This window comes from Marmota flaviventris, chromosome 2 (assembly GCF_047511675.1).
Source record: "Marmota flaviventris isolate mMarFla1 chromosome 2, mMarFla1.hap1, whole genome shotgun sequence".
Taxonomy (NCBI): domain Eukaryota; kingdom Metazoa; phylum Chordata; class Mammalia; order Rodentia; family Sciuridae; genus Marmota; species Marmota flaviventris.
In genome coordinates, this window is record NC_092499.1 from 90,121,696 (window position 1) to 90,142,709 (window position 21,014).

Here is a 21,014-nt window from a genome sequence, read left to right on the forward strand (position 1 = left end):
GCGCTCATACCAGGCGAGCGCGCTACCGTTTAAGCCACATCCCCAGCCCTGTCCTATTTTTTATTTTTAGTTATAGATGACACAGTACATTTCTTTTATTTATTTACTTTTTTTTAATGTGGTGCTGAGGATTGAACCCAGTGCCTCACTGGCACGAGGCAAGTGCTCTGCCACTAAGTCACAACCCCAGCCCCTGTCCTATTAAAAAAAAAAAAATACTTTCAGTTGTAGATAGACACAATACCTTTATTTTATTTATTTTTATGTGGTGCTGAGGATCAAACTCAGTGTCTCACACATGCTACGCGAGCGCTCTTCCACCGAGCTACAACTCCAGTCTCTGTTCTGTTCTTGAAGACAATTGTTTTAAAAGAAATGAACAGCCTGTTGTGGAAGGTAACAAAAAAGTCTGAACTTGAAACTCAAACTTTGGTTCATTTTTCTGGCTTGGACTGGTCAGGAGTCACTTCATTCAGAATCTTCATTAGTGAATTTAACTGAGTATGCATCAGCATTATCTTCTCTTTCAGCTGGGAAAAAAAAAAATAGAGATGTCAGGGTATCTTACCCTTAACTCTCAATTAGTTGCAATGCCACTTCAAATTTTAGCTAGTGTATGTCATGATTGGAAGCTGGCAATATCTCAACATAGGTCAGGAATACATTTGTTCTGTTCTTGTTGTGAGAGTGCAGTAGTTGGAATTGAATCCAGGGATGCCTATTACTGAGCTACATTTCCAGTCTTTTCATTTATTGATTGATTGATGCTAAGGATCGAACCCAGGGCCACTGAGCAACATCCCCATCCCTTTTTGTATTTTATTTTGAGACAGGGTCTGACTAAATTGCTGAGGCTGGCCTCGAGCTTTCAATCCTCCTGCCTCAGTCTCCTGTGACCCTGGGATTACAAGCATGCACCACCACACACTGCTTATTTTTTGAGACATGGTTTTGCTAAATTGCAGAGGCTGGCTTCAAATTTTTGATCCTCCTGCCTCAGCCTCCCAAGTAGCAGAGATTACAGGAATTTATCACAGCACTTGGCCCTCTGTTCTATTTCTGAGAGAATTTTATACAAAGAAACCTAGCATACAGTAAGATCATCAGGTATAAAATTTCATTTGAAAACAAACAGTTGCTGAGCATCACTGCTTCTATGAAGAGCAGAATAAAGTGAGGTCACTGGATTTTGTTGAGCTAGAAGTATCAGGCTTCCCTTTTTTTTTTTTTGCTGGGATTACAAGTGTGTGTCACCACACCTGGCTTCAACATGTAATTTGACTAAAAGTTATCATGAAATACAGAATTATGAATAACTTAGCCTCCTACTGAACTTTAGGTTAACAAAAAAAATCTTATTTGTGCAATTTTTAGATACATATTTCTGGTATAGTTTTCACAATAAACTCAATCTGTTTTACAGCTAATTCTAGAGCCTGTTATTCTTACTGAGATACTCTGATACCTGTGAATCATTTTTCTTCTGCTTCAAAGATATTTTCTCTTAATCTTTCAACATTTTTCCTGTGTTTGGGTGTAGATCCATCCCTGAGCTACATCTCCTGCTTGTTTTTTTTTTTTTTTTTTTAATTAGTAATAATTCTTTATTTTTTTATTTATTGTTTTTTTAGTTTTCGGCGGACACAACATCTTTGTTTGTATGTGGTGCTGAGGATCGAACCCGGGCCGCACGCATGCCAGGCGAGCGCGCTACCACTTGAGCCACATCCCCAGCCCATCCTGCTTGTTTTTTTGAGGTGGGGTCTTACTAAACTGCAGAGGCTGGCCTTGAATTTATAATCCTCCTCACCCAGTATTCTAAGTAATTGAATTTATAGCTGTGTGCCATAGTACCTGCATCCCCTTTCCTTTTTTTTGGTACTTATATTACCAAAGCATTTTTAGGTATGCTTGATGGTTTCAACTAGACTCTTAGGCTTACTCGTTTTTCTTTATTCTTTTTTTCTCTCTTCTTCAGATTGCATAATTTCTATCTTCAAGCCTGATGATTCTTTCACTTGCTAATCAAATCTGCTGTTGAGCCCTTCTAGTGAATTTTTCATTTCAGTTGTTTATACTTTTCAACTAGGGAATTTCCACTTGGTTTTTTAAAATAATTTCTATCATTTTTACTAATACCTTCTATTTTTAAGACATTATCATCACACCTTCCTTAAGAATAATTTCCTTTACTTCTTTAGAAAAAATTTTTTTTTTCTTTTTGGTACCAGCAACTGACCACAGGAGCATTTAACCACTAAGCTACACCCCTTGACAGTTAAAAATTATTTTAAAATTTTGAACAGGGTTTTGTTAAGTTGCTTAGGGCCTCACTAAATTGCTGAGCTTGGCTTTGAACTTGTGATCCTCCTAAGCCTCTGGAATTACAGGCATGTGCCCCTGTGCCTGACTCCTTGGAAATGTTTTTAACGGCTTTTTAAAGCTTTGTCTGCAAAACCCAGTATCTCCACCTTAAAAAAAAATATATATATATATATATTTATTTATTTATTTATTTTTTAATTATAGGTGGACACAATATCTTTATTTTATTTGTGGTGCTGATGATTAAACCCAGTGCCTCACACATGCTAGGTAAGCGCTCTACCTCTGAGCCACAACCCCAGCCCACATCTCCATCTTTACAAAAGCAGTTTCTAATGCCTACTTTTTAACCTGTATTTGGGCCACATTTTATTTCTTTGTATGTTTCATAACTTTTAAAATAAAAAATGAACATTTTAGGTAATATATTGTAGCAAATCTGGATACCAGATTTCTTCTTGTTTGTTTAAATAGCTGGACTATCATAGTGATGCCTTCTCCTCCCATCCTCCAACCCCAGTTATGAGCATCTGATGTCCCTCACTCCTCATAACACAAAGCCTTCAGCAATGTGCAGTCACCCTGGGAATTTAGTGATTTTTGCACGAATCCCTGTGTTCAGTTATTTGCCTCTACTGGTATCATAACCAGCTGTCAATCAGTCTCTAGTTACTGCTGGCTAAACTGCTCCATTGTTATAACAGTGCCCAGAGGCAAAAATTATCCCATAATCTTTTTCAATTAAACCTGCTGCACTTGATGACAGGCCTATAATCCCAGCAACTAAGGAAGTAGAGGCTGGGGGATTACAAACTTGAGGCCAGCTTCAGCAAATGAGCAAGACTAAGACCCCGTCTAAAAAATAAACAGGAGGCTGAGGTTGTGGCTCAGTGGTAGAGTGCTTGACTAGTATGTGTGAGGCACTGGATTCAATTCTTAGCACCATATATAAATAAATAAAATAAAGGTCCATACACAACTATAAAAAAAAAAAACAGGGCTGTAGATGTAGCTTAGTGGTAAATAAAAATAATTCAGACTCCTTTCCAGATAGTCTTTAACAGCCATTCTTGGTAAATCTAGTCTGTGGTTTAATTTGTTTCTCTCATGGAACTATCAGCTTCCTCTTAGTTGCTTTCTCTCTCCAAAATCTCCGTTGTTTTAAACAGCACCCTTAGTCTTGAACTCCTAAGTGTTATAAGTATTTCCTTTGGGAAGAGCTTCAGAATTCTGTTTTCACACTCTGCCTTTCACCCTGAGCAAAATCCTTGTGCCGCTGCTTCCAAATTGAAGGGTGGGGATAGTGTATTAGAATGACACCCTTGCTTTACAACAGGGTACTAGGCATGGGAGCTAGCTTCTGATCATCTCAGCTTTAGTTTCTCAGCATGAACTTTCTGCTTCACAAGCAAACTGTGCAATAGTAATTGAGTTTCCAATATTCCTGGCCTACTGTGCCTACAGTAAATCTATTATGCAACAAATGACATTCTTTTAGAATACAGCTTCTGTAACATTGGGGAGGGGAGGTAGTTGACAAATGCCATTGGCCCATTCCTACTGGGAGGATACCGTAGCCTTCAATTGGGGGTGGGGGTAAAGGATCCCCATGTTCTTGGCTACATCTGCTCAGATGGAGCTTCTCCCCTCAAAGCTGGAGGATGGGAGAGTCTGTTATGGCTCATGGTTTTTTCACATACTTGTTTCTCCATTTTCTGCATGCCTGGAGGAAAATTTCCACAGACTTAAGATGCTTTCTTTTCTTTTCTTTTTTGGTACTGGGGACTTTTTGGCACTCAGGGTGCTTTACCACTGAGCTACATCCCCAGCCCTTTTTATTTTGAGACATTTTCCAAAATGTCTCACATTGTTTCTCATGTTATTTTGTGGCAAAGTTTCTCACATTGCCAAATTCTGCAATCATCACCCATAACTTTTTCTTTTTCAGTACTAGGGATTGAACCCAGCGGAACTCTACCGCTAATACCCCCAGGCCTTTTTATTTATTTAGAGACAGGGTCTCACTAAGTTGCCCAGGCTGGCCTCAAACTTATGATGCTCCTGCCTCAGCTTCTCAAGTAGCCAGAGTAGGTGGTAGTAATAGTAATAATAGTAGTAGTGGTAGTAGTAGGTGCACACCACTCTGCCCAGCTATATGGGTGTGTTTACAATAGAATGACAGTGATATAAACTAAGCCTCCATGGTCTTATAATAATTATCAGCTAGCTAACCCTTTATAGAAAAAGCTTGCAATCCCCTGCCTTAGAACATGATCCATGAGCTTAGAACTTAGTTTTGGTGGGTGGGGGGAAATCACTGTTCTCCTGTCCTACCATTATTCCAAATATTAAACTTTGAAAAATAAATGCCATTGGTCACTAAATGTGTAATTTGCAAAGAACAAACTATTATATACTACTAAAAATAAACCAATAGTAAATTCTTAGGTTGATTTTCTAAGGGTAGTTATAACCAAAATTTCACTAAGAATGAGCCATCAAGTTACCAAAACTTTGCTTTCTTCAACATAAGTTATCAACTCCTCCATAAAACCCATTTAAATAAGAATTCTTAGGCTGGGGATATAGCTCAGTGATACAATGAACACAAGACCCTGGGTTTGGTCTCCAACACCAAACAAACAAATAGCTTAATAATATTTTACCACTCAGGGCTGGGGGTATGGCTCAAGTAGTAGTGCGCCTAGCATGCGTGAGGCACTGGGTTTGATCCTCGGTACCACATAAAAATAAAATAAAGATATTATGTCCACCTAAAGCTAAAAAATAAATGTTAAAAAAAAGTAATAAAAATAATAATTTTTTACCACTCTTTGAGACATATAAACATAAGGCGCTTTCAAAGAGGATAGTCTATACAAGATGAACATGTCCATTTCCAGCATAAAAGGAGAATTATAGGATTATAATATTTGAGCACTCCCCCAAAATGGACCTTATAATATGGCTTTAATATTTTGCTTTCAGGTTGGGGCTGTAGCTCAGTGGTAGAGTGCCTGCCTTGCACGTGTGAGGTACTGGGTTTAATCCTCAGCACCACATAAAAAGAAATAAAGATATTGTGTCCATCTACAACTAAAAAATATTTAAAAAAAAAAATATCTTGCTTTGTGTTTCAAATTCAAAAAACACCACCAAACCTTACATAGAGGATTAGAGTATCATACCATTTTATCATACCAAAGTTCATTGGTAGGAATTATCAAGAATTATCGCATTAAAAAATGACAAAATCATAGAATTTGCAGGGAAATGGATGGCATTAGAGCAGATTATGCTAAGTGAAGCTAGCCAATCCCTAAAAAACAAATGCCAAATGTCTTCTTTGATATAAGGAGAGTAACTAAGAACAGAGTAGGGACGAAGAGCATGAGAAGAAGATTAACATTGAACAGGGATGAGAGGTGGGAGGGAAAGGGAGAGAGAAGGGAAATTGCATGGAAATGGAAGGAGACCCTCAGGGTTATACAAAATTACATACAAGAGGAAGTGAGGGGAAAGGGAAAAATAATACAAGGGGGAGAAATGAATGACAGTAGAGGGGGTAGAGAGAGAAGAGGGGAGGGGAGGGGAGGGGAGGGGGGATAGTAGAGGATAGGAAAGGCAGCAGAATACAACAGACACTAGTATGGCAACATGTAAATCAATGGATGTGTAACTGATGTGATTCTGCAATCTGTATACGGGGTAAAAATGGGAGTTCATAACCCACTTGAATCAAAGTGTGAAATATGATATATCAAGAACTATGTAATGTTTTGAACAACCAACAATAAAAAATTAAAAAAATAAAAAAAGAATTATCTATAATTACAGGAACCACACAACCATTATGAATTTTACCTCTAAAATCTTTTCTGGTAGAGGTACATTGTGAATATCCATCTCAGATGCACTTACTATAGCTCTTGTTTTTAAGAGATAGCTAGATAGAAAATAGAGAGAGAAAATATTAGTACCATACCACAGTTAAGATTATCAATGAACCATACTTGCCTTCTGAAATACAATCTGTCAAGCAAAGCCTGCCTTCTTACTAAATTCCATTTCAAGATTTGTGATGTATTCTGTTGGAAAAACAATTTCTCAACAAACAAATCAGAGAGACTCTGTCATCCTACCTTTTCCCAGGGACAAATTATCCCAGTACAAACTGAAAACAAAAAACAGGATCAGGGGTTGGGGTTGTAGCTCAGCAGCAGAGTGCTCACATAACACATGCGAGCCTTTGGGTTCGATCCTCAGCACCATATAAAAATAAATTAATTAAATAAAGATATTAAAAAAAAAACTGGATCATATGAAAATCATGATGCACACAAGTAGATCCTATAGCATACATATTTCAAAGGAAAAGTAATCGAATTGTAGCAAATAGTGTTGGTTGCTTAGCCAGTAGCCATTCCTTTTTTCTTTTCTTTCTTTTTTTTTTTTTTTTAGTTGTAGATGGACACAATATCTTTGTTTTATTTATTTTTTTAATGTGGTGCTGAGGATCGAACCCAGTGCCTCATGCGTGCGAGGCAAGTGCTCAACCACTGAGTACAACCCCAGCCCCTCACTTTTTTCTTATTAACAACCCAGATTTTCTCATATGTTCAGCCTAGGAGTTGAATCAAAAGTGTTCTAAGCTAACTGTGACAAATCTGTTGACACATTTGCTTTCCCAATAAGATGATCATATAGCTTAGTTCTAGCTAATGAGAATAAGAAAATTTCTGCCCATAAAATAAGTTCCTTTGTGTTTCCTTATGCCCCAAACACTCTTCCTTCCTGTTGAAGATGCTACCATCAATATATATTCATGCTGTACTCAAGAGGAAAAAGCCAAGAGAAGCACAGAAATGCTGACCCAGATCCCTAATCATGGTTGAGCCATCAGAAGGCTCCTGGGGTAGCCAATAGCCTCACCTTTTTTTTTTTTTTTCCTATTTGGTACTGGAGATTGAACTCAGGGGCACTCAACCACTAAGCCACATTCCCTAGCCCTATTTTGTATTTTATTTAGATACAGGATTTCACAGTTGCTTAGCACCTCACTTTTATTGAGGCTGGCTTTGAACTTGTGAGCCTCCTGTCTCAGCCTCCCAAGCTGCTGGAATTGCAGACATGCGCCACCACACCTGGCCCTCACCTTTCTTTTTAAAACCACTGTTAAGTCAGAATTTTTGATACTAGCAACCAAATTCATTTGGATGGGATACACAGACATAGATTCATTATCTTCAAAGATTCCTGCTAACCATACTTTCCTAATTTCTATTTAGTCAACTCTTCATCTTAAAGACTAAATACTCAAAAATCCCATAAGACTTAATTTATACTAAAAACTTTGTTACTAAAAGCTTATTTCTCTAGCAAAAACTGAAATTATCGCTCTTCTGGAACATCTACTTACGTCTGTTTCTAAAAATGATTTACAGTTACTTACAGCACATATTGAGATACTTTTTTTTCCTCATTAAACTTAATTTTAGGACTGAGGTTGAGCTCAGTGTAGAGTTCTTGATTAGTATGTGTGAGGCACTGGGTTCAATTCTTAGCACCACATAAAAATAAATAAATAAATAGATGAACTCTATATAGTGCAGAGTGATGGGAAGGCAAGGGAGGGGGCATGGGGTTAGAAATGATAGTGGAATGTGATGAACATTATTATCCAAAGTACATGTATGAAGATATGAATTGGTGTGAATATACTTGATATACAACCAAAGATATGAAAAATTCTCTATATGTGTAATAAGAATTGTAATGTATTCTGCTGTTATATATAAATAAAAAATTAATTTAAAATAAGTAAATAAAGGGCTGGGGATGTGGCTCAAGCGGTAGCGCACTCGCCTGGCATGCATGCGGCCTGGGTTGGATCCTCAGCACCACATACAAACAAAGATGTTGTGTCCGCCAAAAACTAAAAAATAAATATTAAAAAATTCTCTCTCTCTCTTTAAAAAATAAAATAAAATAAGTAAATAAATAAAATAAAGGTACATGTCCATCTAAAACAAAAAACAAAAACAAAACACTTAATTTTGCCAGGTGCACTGGTGCATGCCAATAACCCGGTGGTTGGGGAGGCTGAGACAGGAGGATTTCGAGTTCAAAGCCAGCCTCAGCAAAAGGGAGGTGCTAAGCAACTAAGTGAAACCCTGTCTCTAAATAAAATACAAAATAACACTGGGGATGTGGCTCAGTGGTCAAGTGGCCCTGAGTTCAATCTCTGGTATCCAAAACAACAACAATAAAAAAACTTAATTTTAAATAGATTGTTTAAAAAATGAGGAATTCATAGTAAAATATAATTCCATCTCAAGTATACATCCTGTTAGAAATCTGCAATGAAGAACAAATGGTATATACCTAATGCACGTGAAACAGTTTCATAGTAACAAGTGAGTTTTACCTATAAATTTTATTGTTTTATCAAACAAAATGATTTAGAAACACCAACCTGAAAATAAACTCAGTGGGGGCTGGGGATGTGGCTCAAGCGGTGGCGCGCTCGCCTGGCATGCGTGCGGCCCGGGTTCGATCCTCATCACCACATACAAACAAAGATGTTGTGCCCGCCGATAACTAAAAAATAAATATTAAAATTCTCTCTCTCTCTTAAAAAAAAAAAAAAAAAAAAGCTCAGTGGCACCAGCCATTCAGGAGGCTGAAGCAGGAGGATTCCAGGTTTCACACAAGGATTGGCAAGATAACAAGACCCTGTCTCGTGAATAAAAAATAAAAGGGGCTGGAGATGTACCTCAGTGGTAGAGCACTTGCCTATCATGTACAAGGCCCTGGATTCAAACGCCAATACCATGGAAACAAAATAAAACAATACATATCTAAGCACATTAAATGGAAATGAAAAAAACAGAAGCATTTATGTTTTATGAAGGGAAAATGAGTTTTGAATTCATGGATTCACACCTCAGCTCCTCCACCTCTCTGAGTCCTAGTTTTCTTATAATAAGAACTCAATTAGGTAAGTATAATGCCTGGCAGAAACCAGGCTATCAGTAGTTGTTGTTGCTTAGTGGTTAAGAAAAGACTTTGATGTATATTTCAGTTTCTTGTAATAAACAAAAAAGCTAAATTAAAAGGTTCAATTTACTAAGATAAAGAAATACCTAATGTAATTTATGAGAAATAACAGCAAATAGGTACTTTTTCAAGTCCTAGGAGACCCTGTGATCGCTACTTTTACTTTTCTTCGTGCATCTGTTTCATTGTTCTTTTTCAGCAGATTTCTCTGCATCTACATGTATAATGTTGAAAAACCTATCACAACTTAAGAGCTTTCGCTTTTCAACTTCAGCACCATCTACAAGTGACAAGTGCCCATATTTCAAATTCCTAGAGTAGAAAATATGGTTTATTTGGGTCAGGTAAAAAATCCTATACATGTGAGTGGTGTCTTGCATGAGACAAATATGATAACAAGGTCCCACCCTATGGGAGGGAGATGGGCAAGGGCACAAACCCAAAAGGTATCTATGGCAAAAGCTTGCCTTCCTGAATTTTGTTTATTGAAAGAATAGCTTCTGAATTATTCTATGGTACCACTATGAAGACATGGTATGATTAGAAGACATCTAAAATCATCTTAATGTTATAAGATTATATTTTTGTTCTACTACTATTTTTTTTTTTATAAGAGTGCTTGGCTTTAGCATCTTCTTGAGTACAAATACTTTGTCTTTTCCAAAAGATCTTTTAAAATTTATTTGAAGGCAACCCCTATTGGGTTTTCTCTTCCCTGCTTAATAAATTCACTTGAATATATTTTACTGTTTTATGCTCAAAAATAAATAAATACATATTTTTTTAATCTTTATTTTTTGATAAACAATATCTATATCTACTTACCACACCATTTTATCACTGGAAAGGCAGAAGTGACCTCTCAAGGCAGCCAAAGCAGCATGGGTGGAATATAGATGGAAACCAATGGGAATTTCACAGGAACCACAGAATAAAAGGTTGTAAGTGCTAGGAGGGAAAACACAAAATAGGTAAGAAAGAAAATCACAGAACAAATCAAAATAAATAAGTCTCTGGAAGCATTTCTATCACTTAAGACACAAGAGAAATTTATGTTATAATAGGAATGAGACTGAAACAATGTCACATCCAAGAAAGGGTAACTCAGGTTTTAATATAATTATACTCTAAATTACAGAAACCTTCATGGATTCGTCCATTAAAGCAATTAAGGATATATAACTCTGAGATAGGTAATTTATCGAGGGGGGGGCGAGGAAGCTAACTAATGAGATTAACACTGAAACATTCAATTTATTTTTGTATTTTAAATTCTTTTTTTTTTTTTGCAGGTTGTATTTCCCTTGCACATATCTCTATCACTGAACTATACCTCCAGCACCATAAAAGTTGATCAATTGTCTGATTTTTTTTCCACATATTTTAATGAGTGCATTATAATTGTACATATTAATGAGTTCTCCGATTTGTTTTAAAACACTCCATAGATTGGGCCCGGTGGTATACGCTTGTAATCCCAGCCACTAGGAAGACTGAGAAAGAAGATCATAAGTTGGATGCCAGGTTCAGCAACTTAGTAAAACCCTGTCTCAAGATAAAAATAAATAAATAAAAAGTACTAAGGATTTAGCTTAACGGTAAAGTACCTCTGTGTTCAATCTCTAGTATCAAATAAATAAATAAATAAATAAATACTCCAAGATAAATAAAAAATGAAGAATACAGATAAAATAAAATTCTCTCTCTCTCTCTCTCTATTGTATGTGTGTGTGTGGTACTGGAGATTGAACCCATGGCTTTGTGCATGCAAGGCAAGCACTCCACCAACTGAGCTATATTCCCCAGCCCAAATTGTCAAAATATTGGTAAATGTTGAAACTGGGTAATGGGTACATGGGAATTATTTGAAGTATTTGAAGTATTTTAAAATTTCTCCATAATAAGGAACCCAACTACTACGTATAACTATAAAGCTCTAATTTTTTAAAAAGATTAAAGAGAAAATGCTCATTTACTCGCTCGCCTGCCATGCGCGGGGCGCTGGGTTCGATCCTCAACACCACATAAAATAAAGATGTTGTGTCCACCAAAAGCTGAAAAAATAAATATTAAAAATTCTCTCTCTCTCTCTCTCTTAAAAAAAAAAAAAAAAAGAGTCAATCTACAAACACTACTGAATGCCTATTTTAGCTTATTTTAAAAAGTAGTTTACAGGCTAGGTAGAGCACTTGCCTATATGTATGAGGCACCAGTATGATACTCAGCACCATATAAAAAAATTAATTAATTAATTAATTAAGGATATTGTGTCCATCTACAACTAAAAACAAAAAAAAGGGTAGTTTAGTAATATACTTTCCTGGGAATTAGGTTATATCTTTTAAAAACAAAAAGTGTTATTATCTTATAAAGATTCTTACAAAAATATTTATGAATGGAATGATATAATTTCAGATATGTACTTAAAAACATTAAGGAGGGATAGGTATGATTATAGATAAAACATGATTGGCCATGATTTGCTATCTGTCCTCATTTAGTGACTGGTAATACATGGGTTCATTATACTGTTCACTTCTGTTTAAATTTGCAAAAACAATTTAAAAAGAAATATTTTACTTATAACCAATATAAGCAAAATTCCACAAAGTAAATATTACTGTTGAGCATAACAAAAATTCAGCATAACAATGCTATTTTTAAGTGCTAAGACTGTAATACAATAATGCTTACTGAAATTAGTTACATTAAATCTTCCACCAGTAACAGAATAATAAAATTTGGTAGAGAAGCAATCTTTGGAAGTCAGGTGCAGTGGTTCAGCCCTGTAATCCCAGGTGGAGTGGCCCACCCCTGTAATCCCAGCTAAATTCTAGGCCAGCCTGGACAACTTAGCTAGACCCTGTTCCAAAACAAAAAATAAAAAGGGCTGGGGATGTAGCTCAGTGGTAGAGTCTGGGTTCAACCCCTAGTACTTTAAAAAATAAAAAGAATGAATTGTCTTTCTGTCAAAGGCCAATATTCAAATTTTTGGAGCCTAATTTTAATAATAAATTCACTGAGTACTTGATTGTCACTTGTAAGTCATACAGCATTCAAGTACTTAATAATCACCTTGTTTTTTTTTTTTATCTCTCCCAATTTCTGAAATCACTGAATCCTGCCATGATTTATTACAAATTCCATGTTAAATACAAACTTGAAGTGTTGGTAACCTAAAGGATTGTAGTTCGTAAATTATTTTCACTATAAACCAAAATTTTCCACTATAAAACACACCTTTTGGGGTGGGGTTGTGGCTCAGTGGTAGAGTACCCGTCTAGCATACGGTTAGATTCTCAACACCACATAAATGTAAAATAAAGATATTGTGTCCACCTAACACTTAAGATTAAATATTTTTAAAAAGACATCTTTTTTTAGCCTCACTTCATTTGTATATAACACTAGGAATGTGGACCTCAGAAAGATTTTTAAAACTACACAAAAATCTTCTTCGTTTCATAATACAACAAGTTCTTACAGGTGTGTCAAACAAGTAAAAGAAACATTCTATCATTTGATTATACTGTATGAACATAATAAACTTTATAGGAACAAATGGTATACTCCTCGGACAGTATACAATTTGTTTCTAGAAAACCATCAGTAATTCTCGGTACACACCTGCATTTAAGCGAACCTTCAATGCCAACCAGGAAGGGTGCTTCCAAAATGACGTTATTTGTGACTCCTAAAACGAAAAACACGGGTCACAACTTGAACTTGTGAGGGCCTTGAAAAGGAAAACCTCCCTCCTGGCCAGACTCATAGTAGCGATGGGGGCGGACACCAAGAAAGGAGGCCTGGCTCGGTTTTAGAGCGTTTGACTAGCAAGCGCGAAGCCCTCTTTTCCAGCCCCAGCGACTGGGACGGGAAAAAAATTTAAAACCGGGGGGATAAAAAACAAAACCACGAAAACCACCCCCACCCTCCGTAAACCACCCCCACCCTCCGTCCCAAGGGGCAAATTTCTTTCTAAATCTACATCCTGTTTCCTTTCCAGCGAGTTTTCTGCTAGCCCGTCCCAGACTTCTCCAGAAGCCGCCCTCCAACTTACTGGAGAAGACCACGGCCCCAAGGGAACGCGACAGGTCCCAGGCGAGGTGCACTGAATCCGCCAGCACAGAGTGGCATTGCGCGCACTGGAACACCGCGCATCTCTCGGGCTGCAGCCACGACGGCAGCAGCGGGCTGATTGGCTGTTCTTTCGCCCCACATTTCGTCGGACCGAGCGGCGAGGACCCCTCCACCACCTGTGTGTCCCACTCCATGGAGGTGGTAAAAGAGGATTCGTCGATCATCTCCTTAGCGCCGTCACAAAAATCACCTCGGGACACTTCTGCACAACGAGACCGATGCCGCCGCGGCCGAGCCGCCATCTTCCTGCTGCGGTTTCCTCTTTCAATCTCGCACCAAACTCTGCTCCAAGCGTCGCCCCCGCGTCCTCAGTAGACCCTGTGAGCGGTGCGCTCCACAGCTCACCTGTAGCTTGGACGAGCCCCTAGGGCCTTCCGCCTTCGCCGTATTGGAGAGGTGAAGGGTGGAGCGTGCGCCAGTGGAAAATCAGTTTTTCTATTGGTCAGCGTAAGAAACCCCGCCTTCGAGGCATTTTCAACCAATGGAAGTGCAGCGTTCTTCGTTTAAACGAACTATAAAGGTCTACTGGGCCAACGCCTAGAGTGGCGCCAGAGTTTTGAACGGTGTAGTTTACGTTAGCTGACTGACCCTCTGCGCTTCTCCAGTTGGATTGTAGAACGCGATGACCGTCCCTTCTGCGGAGGAGCTGGACTCCTTCAAGTACAGTGACCTGCAGAACTTAGCCAAGCGTCTGGGCCTCCGGGCTAACCTGAGGGTACGGGGCTTGCGGTGCCGGCGGTTGGGCGGGCGGGTAGGAATTAGAGCCTGATAGAGAGAAGGCGCAAAAGGGTCCAAACTCGTGCCCCCGGGATGAGGCCCAGTCCTTTCCCTGGAGCATGAGATTTGGTTCCCGGTGGTTAAAACTCTGCAAAATGGAAAAGGAAGCAATAGTTGTCACTTATTATTCGAAGCTGCTTTTTTTGAGGACTCACGTGGGCCTTTGCTCCAAAGGGCTGGTTTGGATTGGTTCGGTTTTATTTAAAGTACTCTGATATTTCCCAGGTATTATGAAACAGTCCCAGAAAGTGCAAGGTTGTCTTAATGCCAGTTGAAGAAATATTAGCTCTGCTTCTGTAAAACTCTACAGTAGTACCCATAATCTTTTGATAATTTATTGGAGGACCTGACCGAAAGAATGACTTTTAGAGGACCACTCTCGTGAGTAATTATTTATTTTGGCACTGGGGAGCTTAATTACTGAGCTACGTCCCCATTCCTTTTTATGGTTTTTTTTTTTTTGAGACAGGGTTTCACTAAGTTGCTGAGGGTCTCGCTAAATTCCTGAGGCTGGCCTCGAATTTGTAATCCTCCTGCCTCAGTCTTCCAAACAGCTGTGATTACAGGCATGCGATACCACGCCCTCTTTTGGATAAAATTTTATCGTTAGTCCCTGATCTTATATGCTCTTTCTTTAATTGATCACTATTGTCAGTGGTGTTCTCTTCAAAACCGATAAAGTTTTTGATTCTGAGTCTGCAAGGCTTGGGGAAAAAATATGGGGATTCAGTTTGGGACTGGAATTTTATAATTTGAGATTTCCCATATAATGCTAATACTCCAGAGATTTGTTCTGTAAGATGCCAACAATTAAAATTGGATGAATGTCTAAACCAGTTATCACAAATGTTTTTAAATGGTTTAAATAGAATAATCATGGTCCAGGTATCTCTTTGGTATGTCTGAGTGTTGAAGAAGTGTCTCTGGGAAAAGTTTCTGGGCTATAGCGTTTAATTGCTCTTCAATACTTGGTGAATAAAGCCTTAATTCCTTAACTTAAATCCAGTAGGCTTTTTGCTATCCCTCTGGAATCATTTGTATCCAAGGCTGTATCCCTAAACACTTGGCACCCTTGCCCATCTGTGTAATTTCTCATTTTGACCCTTTGACCTCATATTTCATTTTCTCCTTCATCTGCATAAATACTTCTCAGTTGCCTTTCACAGTTTAATGGAAATATTATCCTGATGTGGCTCCTGGTCCCCTATTCTTCATTTCCTTGGCTACAAGTTCCCTACTCCAGCAATCATGGGAATACTTTTAAAGCAGTTTATTTTCAAGTGTTGTTTTTGAAGATTTGCTGGGCTACGTCTTGCAATCTGGTTATTTGTGCATTGTATTTTTTTTATAAATTGCTTGAACAGTGGTTTCATCTATCCACCTTGGAAGTCTTTATAGCACTAAGTGCAGTACATTTTATGTAGGAGATGCTGGATAATTATTCAAAACTTCTTTACAACTGCTTCTTGGCAGTACTAGAATAATACACTGGAAGATAGTTTGGTTGGAAAGAATTTTGAGGAGGCTTTTCACCTGAGTTTAGAGCTCTGGCTAACATTTAAGGCCTCATTAATCATTGAATATCTAAAGAGCTAGGTTTTTTTCTGAAAGTTTTACCATCATTGTCTCTTGAGGCACCTGATCTAGAATAGCCAATTAATTGCTGTTTTTTTAGAAGTAGGGTTATTTCTTGTTATCATAGATCCCATTGCTTGCCTAGCACACAATATCTGGCACATTGTAGTTATTGATAAATATTTATTAGAATGTCCTATTTCCTGGACAAATCTGATCATTCAAAGCTTTATTATAATCAACTGTAAGAAGAAATTGAGACCCTTAAGGAAAACTGAATTTGGGCTAGGTATTAAATTATATAACCATATTTATTTTGATCAATATGATAATGGTTCAATGGTTATGTTTCTTTTTAAAAAACAAAACAAAAACCTATCTCTTAGAATACATACCAAGTGAAGTGTTTTTCTTTCTTTCTTTTTTGGTACCAGGGATTGAACCCAGGGGCGATTAACCACTAAATTGCTGGGGCTGGCTTTGAACTTGAATTTATGATCCTCTTGCCCCAGCCTTCAGAGCCAGTAGGATTGCAGGCCTGCACCAACAGGTCCAGCCCAAGTATTTCCATGTGAAATGTTATGAAGCCTGTAAAATGCTCCCGAAAAAAATAGAGGGGGAACTAGGTGAAATAATAACAACAAAATGTTGATAATTTTGGAAACTAGTAACAGATACATGGGGGTTCATTATACTATTCTTTTTACCATGTTTGAAATATTGCCCAAGAGCTCATTGAATCAATTGCCTTTTAAAATTACAAATAGCAGAAAAAGATTAATAAATTGCTTTAGAAATAATTAAGATTTGATTAAACTTGCCAGGCATGATGATGCACGTCTGTAATCCCAGCGACTCAGGGGTCTGAGGCAGGAGGATTTCAAGTTCAAAGCTAGTCTCAGCAATTTAGTGAGACCCTGTCTCAAAAAAAGATTAAGAGAAAAAAAAGGATGTGGATGTGGCTCAATGGTAAAGTGCCCCTGGGTTCAATCTCTGATGCCCCCCTCCAAAAAATATTATTTAAATAAATTCTACCAGTATAATGTCATTAAAAATAAATTTAGAAAATATTGGCTCGCTCTTTTGAGATGCTTTGCTTAATGGTAAAGCAAAAGAAAGGAGTCGGTTACTAATATTTGTGGCCATGGTCCTTTTCTCACTATGCTCTCTCTTCCCTCTTGTAAAGTTAAATTATGAAGAAGAGCACTATTTTCTATTTCTTTAGACCTCTCTACTCACCTGGCAAAACCCAAGCCTAATTAAACTCAGCTGTTTAATCTGCCTCTTTAATCTTAATCTGCCTCTACTTATGCAGCTGACCTTGACTAGAGAAAAAACTTTGTTGATTGAACTTTATTTATTTTTAATGTGGTGCTGAGGATCGAACCCAGGGCCTCACACAAGCTAGACGAGCACTCTACCGCTGAGCCACAACCCCAGCCCCCACTCTAAACTTTATTTTTTTTTATTATAAATCTTTCTCCTTTTTTTTTTTTTTTTTTTTTTTGGTACTGGGGATTGAACCCAGGGGTGCTTAACCATTGAGCCACATCCCCAACCCTTTTTATATTTTATTTAGAGACAGGGTCTTACAGAGTTGCTTAAGGCCTTGCTAAATTGCTGAGGCTGGCTTTGAACTCAGTCCTCCTATGTGATTCCTATGTGAATCTAAAAATTGGCATTTGATCCAACCGTACATTCTTTTTTTTTTTTTTTTTCTTTTAAATAGTTTTTTGTTTTTGTAGTTGTAGATGGACAGGAAAAAGAGAGGGGAACTAGGTGCCTTTATTTTATTTTTATGCAGTGCTAAGGATCAAACCCAGTGTCTCACAGGTACTAGGCAAACTCTCTGCCACTGAGCTACAGTCTCAGCCCCTCCTGTACATTCTTAGTACTCATTAACTTTCACTTTTTTTTTTTTTTCCCCTGCAGTACTGGAAAACAGTCTCACTTTTGAGGAGAATTATTTCCTATTTTCCCTCCTCAAATTGATTCCCTTTCTTCCCTTGGTGATTTTTCCTCTTAGGTCCTGGGGAAATGGATGCAGTCAGCAAAGAATTACCCATCTTTGCAGCACCAAACCCTCCAGTCAGCCTGCACCTTTACACACTGCCTATGCTCCCCTCCTTCCCATTCTAGTAAAAGACTAATACCTGTGGGCAATCTTTCTACTTAAGCTTTCAGGGGCCCTCTGGCCTCCTCTAGGACTATACTCCTATAATTAGTACTCCCTCCTGCTTTGCTTTTTCCAATTCTGCTGGCTCGATACCATACTACATAAGATCTTTCTTAGTATCACCCATCAATTTTTTTCACCCATCTTTAAAAAAAAGAAAAATCCTTCCTTAACCCCAACTCCTTCTCTCATCTACTGCCCCATTTTTCTGTTCTGTTCTACTGAAATTTACCATAGTAGAGCCACCATCTACAAAACTTGGTCCATTTCTGGTCTCAACCTGCCTACCAATAGATTTTGGCATGGTAGAACACTCCCCTCTGCTCAAGCCAATTTTTTTTCCTAGACTGGTTTTTATAATTTTCTCCTTTATTTTTTATAGTCTCCTGGGCTGTTTTTTACTCTGTCAGATACCTAAATATAGAGTGCCCCAGGATTCTCTCTCTTTTGGTGGTCTTCTCCCACAATTTTAAATTCATCTAGAAACAAATGCATCTAAATTTCCTGGAGGATTTCTCCCCTGAGTTGTGAATTCACATATGTAAGTGCATCTTCCACAGCACAATCAGTTCCCAAAACTGATGACCTTCCCATCTCAGGCACACTTGGACCACCCTTGATTCCTCCCTTCATTGCACACACCCACCCATCCTTCTCAGCACTCTCAACTACACCTAAAATCTGACCTTTGTGTACAGTCCTGGGTCACAGCACTCTTGTCTGACAACCAGGGTCTCATTCTTCCTATTAGGTTCTGCCTCTACTCTCACTTCTTTGTAGTCAGAGTGGTATTTGAAACTGAACATGTTATTTTTTCTGCTTAGTGATTTTTCAGTTCTCTCACATCTAACATAAAATCCAAAATCTTCCAAATGTAATGAAAGAAATTTGGTTTCATCCTGATTTTAAGGGATTTTTTTTTTTTAAGAAAACAACTAAAATTGTCAATAAGGAAATTCATTATGGACTATATATTAGATGACATTAAGAAAATATTCTCTCTGGTCACCTCTTTGATTTCCCTTCCCTCTAACTCACCCCAGTGTTCAACTTAGAATGCTTTATTTGCTGCGTCTTCATTCACATCTCAGCTCACTATCACCTCAGAGAGGACTTTGCTGACCTTCCTAACTCAGGCTGTACCACCACGCTATCCCAGTTACCAAGTATATTGATTTTGCCTTATAGCACGTGATAACCTATCATTTATTTGTAGCTTACTTGGTTAACAGGCCATTTGCATGCTAGTTTACTGCTGTAATCTCCTGGATGTCAAGAGACCTTATCTGTTTTGTTCACCAGTCTCTCTAGTGCATAGAACAGCATCCATTACAATAATGCTATTGAAGGAAAGCATGACTAAATGCTGAAAACTAACATCTCTACTTCCAGCACAGTTCTTGAGCATCACCTTATACCATTTAACCTAGATATCCTCACTTGACTCTGCTTTATGTAGCTAACTTCATCAATGTTGCATGTTTGGTGAGGTTTTCATGGTATGTTAAGAAAGGTTAGAATCACAGAAGCAAAAATACCTTAACTCTGCCAATCACCCCCTTCCCAGAGAAAATTAAGATACTACTTTATGGGCTGGGGAGGTAGCTCAAGCAGTAGCGCGCTCGCCTGGCATGTGTGCGGCCCGGGTTCGATCCCCAGCACCACATACAAGATGTTGTGTCTGCCGAAAACTGAAAAATAAACATTAAAATTCTCTCTCTCTCTCTCTCTCTCTCTCTCTCCTCTTAAAAAAATTAAATAAAATAAAATTTAAAAAAAGATACTACTTTATTACTTGTTGGAATGGTGTCTGCTGCTGTCTCAAAGCCCAGTATTCTGGTATTTGGGTGGGGGGTTGGAGGATGTAGCTTATACCCTAAGCAAAAACTTTCCTGCACACTAAAGCCCAAACCAAATTTCAGGATCTCTGTCTTTTTTTTTTTTAAACATGGGTGATTTTAAATGGTGTGAAAAGAATGGGAAGCCAGATATGGGTGTACACAGCTGTAATTTCAGTTATTTGGAAAGCTTTGTCAGAGGATTGCAAATTAATATCAACCTGGGCAATTTAATGAGACCCTGTTTCAAAATAAAAAAGGAGTCAGGATGTACACTTGCCTAGCATACATGAGGCCCTGGGTTCAGTACCCAGTACTGCAAAAACAAAAATAGGCAGTGTGGCTGAGGTCTATAATCTCAGCTACTTGGGAGACTGAGGCAGGAGAATGGCAAATTCAAGGCCAGCCTGGGCAACTTAGCTAGACCCTATCTCAAAAAATAAAAAGGGATGGAGGTGTAGCTCATTGGTAAAGCACCTCTGGGTTCACTCCCCAGTACTTCTGGAAAGGAAAAAAGAGCCCAGCCCAGTGTCTGGATCCACCTTAAAAAGGAAATCTCTAGCCTTCAACTGCTTAGGTTATATGGAAGAGGTTGGGGGTGGGGAAGAATCCAGTCAATACACTTGATCTTTCAAAGCCCGGAATATCCACTCAGATTAGTATTCTTCTTTCAGAAAAGACAAGGGGGCTGGAATTGTAGCTCAGTGGTGCTTGCCTAGTACGAGTGGGGCACAGGGTTCAATCCTCAGCACCATATAAAAATAAATGAATGAAATAAAGGCATTGTGAATCTGTGGCCTAGAATATTTGAAAAAAAAAAAAAAGAAAATAACAAGGGACGGGCTGGGGTTGTAGCTCAGTTGTAGGGTGCTTACCTAGCACTGTGAGGCACTGGGTTCAATCCTCAGCACTATGTAAAAATAAAGATGTTGTGTCCACCTACAACTAAAAAATATATATATTTTTAGTTATAGGTGGACACAACATCTCAACTGCTTAGGTTATATGGAAGAGGTTGGGGTGGGGAAGAATATATATGTAATTTATTTATTTAATTTTTTTAAGGGGCTGGGGTAGTTCGCCCAGCATGTTTGGGGCCCTGGGTTTGATCCTCAGCACCACAA

General features: G+C 38.2%; 2 protein-coding genes across 3 annotated transcripts in view; one reads left to right on the top strand and one right to left on the bottom strand.

The window, feature by feature from the left end:
* Positions 1-225: 225 nt before the first annotated feature.
* Oip5 (Opa interacting protein 5) lies at positions 226-13,773 on the bottom strand. 2 transcript variants are annotated; one of them, XM_027926231.2, is made up of 5 exons: positions 13,445-13,773; positions 13,012-13,078; positions 10,210-10,332; positions 6,190-6,271; positions 226-530 (listed from the first exon to the last, which is right to left on the bottom strand). In XM_027926231.2, exons 1-5 carry the CDS (start codon positions 13,764-13,766, stop codon positions 435-437), a joined length of 690 nt encoding a protein of 229 aa, XP_027782032.1. In that variant the 5' UTR covers positions 13,767-13,773; the 3' UTR covers positions 226-434. The 2 variants fall into 2 exon arrangements, with proteins under 2 accessions (XP_027782032.1, XP_071464198.1); XM_071608097.1 differs by lacking the exons at positions 226-530; positions 6,190-6,271 and adding an exon at positions 8,663-8,925.
* A 373-nt stretch (positions 13,774-14,146) lies between these two features.
* The window catches only part of Nusap1 (nucleolar and spindle associated protein 1), a 31,006-nt gene continuing 24,138 nt past the window's right edge, over positions 14,147-21,014 (top strand). Inside the window, exon 1 of the mRNA XM_027926224.3 lies at positions 14,147-14,239. Coding sequence (XP_027782025.1) covers positions 14,147-14,239 — 93 coding nt within the window. The remainder of the gene's footprint in view (positions 14,240-21,014) is intronic.